Genomic DNA, 8,850 nt, shown 5'->3' with positions numbered 1-8,850 from the left:
AACAGGCCCTAAAACTATAAAATTCAAAACATTATTATTTCCTTGGAAAATTCAAAATACAAATTATTATTATCAACCTCGACCGGCCACCGACTACAAATTTGTAGCTGATTTACAAAGAGATAAACATTAGAAAAAACCAACAATAATTAATAATTAATCGATAATTTTTTATTTGTTTCCCCAAAAGTCCACTATATAAAGCCCCCTTTACAAGCTACCCTAAACAAAGCCACACAGCCTTCATTATAAATCCCTAGAACACATCCCCCTCTATAAACACGCGCACAAACAAATCTGTATCTACAATCACCATGTCTTCGCCCAAGATGATCTCTCTCATGAGCTCTGATAACGAGACCTTTGAGGTCCCTGAATCTGTGGCTTTGGAGTCACAAACCATCAAACACATGGTTGAAGATGACTGTGCAAACACAACTATTCCTCTTCCTAATGTTACTGGCTCGATTCTTGCTAAGGTGATTGAGTATTGTAAGCATCATGTTGAGGCACCCAAAGCTGAGGATGGTGCTGCTAAGCCTGATGAGGATCTCAAGGCTTTTGACGCTGATTTTGTCAAGGTGGATCAGGCCACTTTGTTTGATCTTATTCTGGTATGGTTTTTTGGTGACCCTTTTTGATTTTTTGATGTGGGTTTGTGTTTTCTTGATCTGGGGTTGTGAAAGATTTGATTTTGAGTCTAGGGTTTGTGATGGTTTGATTGGGGTTTGATTTTTGGTTTTGGGTGTTTGATTTGATGTGTGTTTTGGGTTTCTAGGCTTTGTTTTTGTGTTTGTGTTTGTGGTGTTTGTAGATCTGATTTTATATGTATGTAATTGTTTGTGGGTCTTGTGTCAAAATACAATCTAATCTAGACTTATAGATGTTCATATTTTAGGTATTTCGATGTTGTATGTTCAGTTTTGTTAGGAGTCTTTTTTGTTGTTCAAGTTTATCTTGTTGTTGCTTATATTGTGAATCTTGCATATTTGTTTATTGGATGTTGGTGGTTTATAGAGTTTTTGTTCGAAGATGTTTTATAGTTTTGTTCGTCTTTTTTAGCTGATATGATTTGGGTTAAACAACATTCTCCCAGGGTTTCAGGCTCCCAACTTTTTACACTTTTTAGATCATATTTTGGTGGGTATTTATTGATTTTTTTGCTACTTTGACAGTTGGTAGTTAAGTGTGCCAATCTTCTACTTGTGTTCTTCCTACAATCGTGGAGGTTATTTAAGATAAAATTATTCTTGTGTGTTTCAAAGCATGTATATCGTCATTGTTTGCCTATTAACCAAAAGATTTCAATATATTGAATATTTTGGTAATGTAGAGGTGCTTTTTGTTTTTAATATTAACTGCTGGCTCTGAGATTAATTATACATCAGCTTTTGTATGCTTGTTAAAGGAAGCACTAATAGTAATTGAACCCATCTTCAGTACCTACCACATGTTTAGTCCAATCCAATGAACTGGTCCACTGATTGTCCTGTTTCCGTCATTATCCTTTTGCAGAATGAAAATTAGTTTAGGTTATACTTCTCCCTTTATAATTGTGCATTCTATGTGTTTTGCACTTTCTTTTCGTGCATTTGTGTTTTATAAAGATGAGATTCATTGTTTGTATGTTTTCAAATTAGCTGAATATCATATATTATCATTCATTGTGTTATCTGCTAAACCTTGTTTTAAAGCCAGCAATATCTGTAGCAATGTGTGGTGGTCCTGGTGGATGGTATTGTGATTTGTTTGTCTTTTGTTGATAAATAATATTTACCTCTATTTGGTTTGTTTATTACTTGGCGCTCAACTCTTGACTTGTATCGCTCAACTCTTGACTTGTATCATGTGTTTAGATGATAGACATGGATGGAACTGTTTGTTAACACAGGGTTGCAATAATGTTTTTTTATTAATTTTAGGCGGCCAACTACCTTAATATCAAGAGTCTGCTGGATTTGACATGTCAAACTGTGGCCGACATGATCAAGGGAAAGACACCGGAGGAGATAAGGAAAACGTTTAACATTAAGAACGACTTCACTCCTGAGGAAGAGGAGGAGGTCCGGAGGGAGAATGCCTGGGCATTCGAGTAAAGCCATTGCTGTCTGGTGGAGGGAAAGTAGCAGTAGTTACAATTATCTATTTATCTATCTTTGAACAGAGATACCAAATGTGGATTTGTGGTTGCCTTTTGTATGTAAGAACCTAAGCCTCAACTGCATGTTTTCAGGATGCTATTTTGTTAAGACTTGTTGAATGGAATCAATTAAGTTATGATGATGCTTAAATTTATTGTCTTGTATTTGTTTGTGTTGTTACCATGTTGCCTTGAAGTGGCCGAGGTTGTTTCATGTCTGAAACTGATGTTTCACAAATCCCACATCTTTAACTGTGTTGTGTACCAGGGTCCAACTTTGGGCTGTAATTACTTGAAATAGTTTTCAAGTGGTTCCAAGTATTTGACTAGCTTCTGCAATCAATTACTGCAGAAGTTAAATATGAAATGTTCAGCCAATTGCAATTTACTACAGGTGGTTGATATTCCTGGGCTGTTGTAGTGTACATATGGCGATGCTACGAAATTCACCAGGTCGTACAACTGAAGTTTTAAACTCAGTGTTTGATTAATGATCAAGTCAAACTAGGTTGTTTTGGTTTTTGAGGATTGAACTTTTACTAAATCATTTTCCAGTATATAGTTCAATTTTAAGCATATCTTGGTATGTTACTACTATGACCAGGGGAGCTCGCAAAAATGTCAGGCCAGATAAGCGATTGTTAGAAAAATAGAATCGTCCTGTGCGACTCTACAAACATGCATGAGATTTACACCTCATACAGCTTCTCTTTAGGTTGTTCCTCTTCTCTCTGGCTAGAAGTGATTAGGACCAATTTAGTTATGCTTTATCTTCCAATCCAAAACTTCCATTTGTTGATAATTCTCAAACTCAAACAAGGAGAAGACTATTACCATTACGCGTATCAATTAATCAACAAATAATCTCCAATAATTCCCATTTGGCCCTCATTCTTCAGAAAGATCCTTTTCAACTTTAAATTTATACATGTTAAATTTCTTTTCTTTTTCAATTCCAGTTTGGGGGATACAGTGCTAGTGAAGGGGGAACGAAATAACTTGGAGGGTAAATCTATTGCTGGTGTGATCAAACTAATCTTACAGTAATCTAATCAGCAACACAAGATGCTCTTCCTTTATTATTGAACCTAGACTACTTGTGCTGAAACAAGGCACTACTGTTCGAGTTCAGCTGGGTACTAGCCCAAGTTGGGTCTTGCCTTAATATTTTTGAACCAGAGTACGTTACAAGTACTCGTACACAACTTTGTGCAATTATTATATTCATTTCTTTAAAATTCTATTACATCTGTACCCATCTGCTTGCTACATGTATGACGAGATTCTAAACGCTGCATAGCTTGTAGTTATAACATTTTTAGTTCCACAAAATTGTTTGCAAGAAAACATTGTTCAGGTTTAGATGCTTCTAAACAAGGATGCCCAGTTTTAACATTTTGGGTTCCACAAAATTGTTTGCAAGAAAACATTGTTCAGTTTAAGATGCTTCTAAACATGGCTGCACAGCTTGTAGTCCTGACATTTTGGGTTCCACACAGCTGTTAGCAGTAAAACATTGTTCAGGTTTAAATGCTTTTGCTACCGATAAATTTGGTTGTCATACTTCCATTGCTAGAAAAAGCCATCAAGTGAATAATCCCCTCATAAGAACAATAATAAACAGAGGTGAACTGAAAAACAAATTCTCAGTGCAGAGAAGGAAAACAATATCCCACAATGTGATTCAAAATACTCCAGACAACAAATTCTTAAAAAGTTAATAGAAAAATAAGGTAAAGAGAATCTGTCACTGTCGTAGACCATAAATATGATTCAAATTTGTGGCTACAGCCGTAGAAGAGCACTGCTCAGGCCACCAGCTACCCCTGCGCATATATTATCTGTTTAAAACTCATCATCATCTTCCTCGGCTATATGCTTTGCGAGCTCCTGCTCCTGCTGTTGCCTTTCTCTCCTCTTCTCAGCACTTTCCTTGTCCTTGTGAGAATTTGCTGGAAATCGAAGTGCACGAACAGCTTCATTATGCATGTTAAGGCAGAAAGCTATTCTGGAATTAAAAGCTATCTGAGGCTCATTTGTTGAGTAAATGTCTCCGGTTTCTTTTGATACCATCCATCCATTTGCATGATCAATTGTAGCGTCAATGGCGCCATCCCTTATTGCCTTGGATACAATACTTTCAGCATCAGCAACAGGATTTGCAGAGTCCAATCTCAGCTTTTTTGCTACATCAACTAATGAAATGCGGGAGTATGAGATACTGATGTTGCGAAGCCCAGTTCTTATGACATTATGACGTAGCCTGACAATCAAATTATGGGTCCGGTCTGCAGTGAATGTGCTGGAGAACTTGTCAGCAACAGTCCTAAAGAGCTCCAGATCTCCAATTCGTACAGCCTAAACGCCCATATAGCATGTTTAGAAACTTAACATGTTATTAATGGAAAAATAATCTCTCTATATATAGACACATTCTCAACTATTTATAGATACTAAAGAGATAAAAGAGAGTATTCATGTACCTCATTCTGGAGGAAAAAAAGATACAAGGGTAAAAAATACACTTACATTTGTGAGTTCAAAGTACGGCCTCAATGCTTTCTCCATTCCTTTCTGCATAAAAACAGTCCGTTCAGGGATTTCTCCTAATAGTAGACGTACTATCACCGCCCACTTGTTGCATTGAACTCGGAAACCAAGAGCCGCAACAGGGGCCTTACGAGCAGCTTGAAGAAGTGATTCTTTCGCATCAGTGTACTCCAACTGAATAGTCCTAATCTTTCCTAGGTAGAACAAGTAGCGGCAGAACTGAAGGAAAACAAAGTGTTAGCACATTGGCAAAAGACCCATAAGAATTACAGATACTGATTACAAGCCCACTTATTCTATCAAACTAATAGAAGTTACTAAATCACATAATAGTAAGAAGACGAACTAAAGTCACATACTATTTAGATAATACGGAGTATAATGGAAAAAAAATATGATATAAAAACAGAAAGCAGCAACAATAGCTTTATAAGAGTATTGATACAAGAAATCAACCAAGTAAAACTTTCAGTACCAGAATAGAACAGGGACAGAGGAGAAGTACAGGAAAACAAAAGTACCAGATTATAAGCTTTGGACTCATATCAGACGATACAAGGTAGAAAATGTGCAACAAATTCCACACAATGTGAGCTACATACTACAGGAAGATGCAGAAAAAATAGCAGTAACCTGCTGATTGGAATGAGCTTCAAATCGCGGAGCCTTTGACCTTAATTTCTCTGCCTGATCATACAAATTGTAGTGGAGATAATTGCGTAGAAGCAGATTGAGAAGAGTTTCCTGCAATGCCATATATTGTACATAATACGGTATTTCATTAGTTGAAGGCCTTAGCAGTAACTAAATAATTAACTGAAAATGTTATTGGATAAAACCTGTCCCAACTCATCATGGCGCAGTGTTGCAATCCTATGCAAGGCCAGAAGATTGCTATAAAGACAAGGATTGAGTTTTTAATAGGGTAAAATAAGAGCTAAAAAATAGACTCATGATAAAAAACGGTTGGTTTTCAAAGTTTCAAGAAACTCAAAGTCATTATAAGAACTATTCAACTATACATTATAATCTATCATATTCGGCAGGAAATCAGGTATGGCCGTATGGGGTGTGGTCATTTCTCTTCGAATCTCTCCCCCATTCGTCCAAAGTCTTTCAAGAAAGATATTCTCTGGCATTTAACATCAAAACCTAAGTGGTAGTATATTGGTAGTTCTTTCTTTATCACAATCTCGATAACAGCTAACACTATATCTAAATTCTTAATTCAACTTGAAGTTCCATCATAAGTAGATTATTTCCAGTGAAAATCCATCCTTAACAGCCTATTCCACTTGCTCAAAAATTTTACTACTCGCAGCATAATTATACATTATTTTGTATCTGAAAGTTAAAATCTCACTAGATTCATTGGTGGTCCGGAATTGGTTTGCATAACTTCAATAAAATGCATCAAAGAAAGGTAAAAACATAAATATATTTTCAGATGTTTCTTAGGTGTATCTAGGCCAATCGGTCTAGTTGATTTGTACACCTTCCAAATTGATATCCTTCTTTTATGTAGTTGATACATAAATGAGAGTTTCTGGCATTAGACGATTAAAATGTCTACCAATTGCATCCTTGAAATTGCGATATCTGAGCTTCTCAAGGTGATATATTACAGATACTAATAAGTAGATATTTGTCCTAGCCACTGTCATTGACTTCTTAAAAAGGAAAAAAAAATCTAGATGAGCAACTTGTCTTCCAACCTCCAAATGTGTTGTAATGCATTTTATCTCACATCAAAATAAATTTTAGAAAAAAATTTCCCAAAAAAATTAGGCAAACATATGTAAATTGTTTATCTAGTAGCAGACACGGGCATAGGCACACAAAAAAGTACCATTAATTTCTATCAAAAGGAAAAATCTTAATAAATTTAGAACTTACCCCCGAATTTCAGCAAGGTCACCAGTAAGTTCATAGCTAAGAGAGTAATAGAAGTAGAGCCTGGATGCTAAAGCTTCAACAGTCCGTCTATTCAAGTTCTTCACCCGGGCAATACTTGCCGAGGAACAAGCTTTGGCCTAAAAGAAATTACAGAGAAGTAAAGGACATCATTGAATAGTGCACGAAATGCAGATACCCATGGACTAAAAAGCAAATACTGTACTTTATTCATAGTTGAAGAGTAAGCACCACTGTTATACCTCGCTGTATTTCTTCTGGTCAATGAGAAATATTAGCACAAGTAGATAGCAGTAGATCTCGAGCTCAGGCAAGGAATGTTTCGCAAGGGCTGTAGTTGCAGATGTTGCAGTGTCAACTTCCATATCTTGCTCATCTTCCTAAAAATTATAAAACCATGTTACTAATGTATCAGATATAAACAAGTTCTAATATTCAGTATAGAGATGCAAAGGTTACAAATTGCAATAATACTAAAATTTGAATACAAGACTTAACTAGTTCAGTAACTTAAGCACATAAATCTTCAACCCATGACTAGAGGTCTAATCCAATCCTAATGAAGCAAAAGTATATCTTAATATTGAGACCCTTGTGGTCTGCTGTAAGCAAGAATTACAAAGGGTTTAAAAGCCAGTCAGAAGTTGAGGTCACAGAACTGATTAGAATCGGATGGTTATCCAGTTTTAGTATATTAGTCGTGTTTTTTTACCATGATTCTTGTTTAAACTTGGGAGCTCATTTTATAGCTTTATTTAATTGCAACATCTTAAATAATAGATTCTAGTTCTTAACAAAAGGGTCTTTCATAATTGTTCTTTGCATTTTACCTTTATATCATCAGCTGTCTGCATAGACAAGAACTAAATACGGAATAGATATAAGTCTCAAATGAAAGTTAAATACATCAATGTAAACAGTTGAGGAAGTAAAACAAATCGATCTCTCGATTTTACACACACAAGAACTAGAACGTTACATATCAAAGCGATGAAACTTAAGTCGTCCCAATACCAATAAAATTGAGCTAATCAAACATACATTAATTCCTCAATTCGAAACAAAAACAGGAATTAAAAATGAAGTACCAAATTATTACATTTAAACAAAAATTAACTAAATCGACTGAACAATTTACGAATTTACGAACCTTAGGAAGATATGAAGCCAAGCGAGAGTGAACCTCAGATCCAGGAACAAGAGAGAAATTGAGAAACGCGTTAACAACAGACGCATTAAGCTTCGTCCTCAACGCAATCGTCAACCGAACCGCTCGAAGAATCCGACGAACTTCACGAGCATAAGCGCCGGACTCAATCAACGAAGCAATCTCCTTCAAATCTGCAAAACATAAACCCTGAGTTTCCGTACAATTTCAATTCAATCGACGAAATTATTGACCATCTCCTTCGTGTCTGTGAAGATATAAACCCTAATTTTCCGTAAAATATGGTAATTAAGACACGAAAATCGATGAATCTTACGCTGTAGAGTGGACGGAGTAGCCGCCGTGACGGAATTGGAAGGCGCCGGCGCCGGAACTTCTTTCATTTCAACGTCTTGAGTCATAGTTGTGTAGATCGGAGCTCCGATTGATTTGATCTAGTGTGTGTGTGAGAGAAAATTAGGGCTTTTATAAATGTTATCTTTCCCAACAAGTTAAAACTCCCCGCTGTGTGTGTGTTTTATAGCATATCCATACCTAAAGTTTGTTCTAAGTTGTAAGTTACCTCCTTTTGTTTCTTTTTCTACACCACTGGTCCCTCAGAATTATTATTATTTTTTACAATTTTTTACCACTGAAATTTTTGAATAATTATAAAAGTGCCCCCGAAAAAAATTAAAATATAACAGGCTGTCAACCAGAATTTACAGGGTGCCCATAAAAATTTCTAGATCCCAGCCCGTTCCAATTCATCTAAATTTTTCCGAGTCGGTTTTAAATTTGAGTCTGGATCCAAATCTTTTTACACACCCGAAAAAATTTGAATATGTATTTAGATCTCATCTATACCAAATCGATACCCGATCAGAAACACAAAATTCATTCTGAATTCGCTTATATATATTTAGGGTCCTGATCCGATAAAAACAACCTTATAATAAAAATTAGAAACCCGCTTAATTAAGTAATAGCCCAATCTAATTAGCAGTCCAACCCACTTATCACCAACAAAAACTCTCAATTTTTTTTATCACTTTCTCTATCTTATGTTACAACCGGCCAACCACCATCTCAAATCACT

At 35.8% G+C, this 8,850-nt stretch overlaps 2 protein-coding genes across 2 annotated transcripts; one reads left to right on the top strand and one right to left on the bottom strand.

The window, feature by feature from the left end:
- Window positions 1-217: 217 nt before the first annotated feature.
- Window positions 218-2,305, top strand: LOC141666981 (SKP1-like protein 1A). The gene is made up of 2 exons (XM_074473251.1): window positions 218-614; window positions 1,923-2,305. Exons 1-2 carry the CDS (start codon window positions 315-317, stop codon window positions 2,094-2,096), a joined length of 474 nt encoding a protein of 157 aa, XP_074329352.1. The 5' UTR covers window positions 218-314; the 3' UTR covers window positions 2,097-2,305.
- A 1,462-nt stretch (window positions 2,306-3,767) lies between these two features.
- LOC141666980 (putative 26S proteasome non-ATPase regulatory subunit 3) lies at window positions 3,768-8,272 on the bottom strand. The gene is made up of 8 exons (XM_074473250.1): window positions 8,089-8,272; window positions 7,755-7,945; window positions 6,847-6,984; window positions 6,587-6,723; window positions 5,530-5,584; window positions 5,324-5,434; window positions 4,670-4,909; window positions 3,768-4,498 (listed from the first exon to the last, which is right to left on the bottom strand). Exons 1-8 carry the CDS (start codon window positions 8,171-8,173, stop codon window positions 3,986-3,988), a joined length of 1,470 nt encoding a protein of 489 aa, XP_074329351.1. The 5' UTR covers window positions 8,174-8,272; the 3' UTR covers window positions 3,768-3,985.
- Between the last annotated feature and the right edge of the window lie 578 nt (window positions 8,273-8,850).

This window comes from Apium graveolens, chromosome 6 (genome assembly GCF_009905375.1).
Source record: "Apium graveolens cultivar Ventura chromosome 6, ASM990537v1, whole genome shotgun sequence".
In the NCBI taxonomy this organism is placed as follows: Eukaryota; Viridiplantae; Streptophyta; class Magnoliopsida; order Apiales; family Apiaceae; genus Apium; species Apium graveolens.
Note: the sequence above shows the minus strand (reverse complement) of the source record. Positions and strands in the feature narration are given on the sequence as shown.

Coding starts and splice junctions, on each gene's coding strand:
- LOC141666980 (XM_074473250.1), bottom strand. CDS start 8,173: ATGACTCAAGACGTTGAAATGAAAGAAGTTCCGGCGCCGGCGCCTTCC. Junction 7,946..8,088: donor TACTCCGTCCACTCTACAGC/GTAAGATTCATC, acceptor TATGTTTTGCAG/ATTTGAAGGAGATTGCTTCG. Junction 4,910..5,323: donor AAGCTCATTCCAATCAGCAG/GTTACTGCTATT, acceptor GTTTTCCTTCAG/TTCTGCCGCTACTTGTTCTA.
- LOC141666981 (XM_074473251.1), top strand. CDS start 315: ATGTCTTCGCCCAAGATGATCTCTCTCATGAGCTCTGATAACGAGACC. Junction 615..1,922: donor CTTTGTTTGATCTTATTCTG/GTATGGTTTTTT, acceptor TATTAATTTTAG/GCGGCCAACTACCTTAATAT.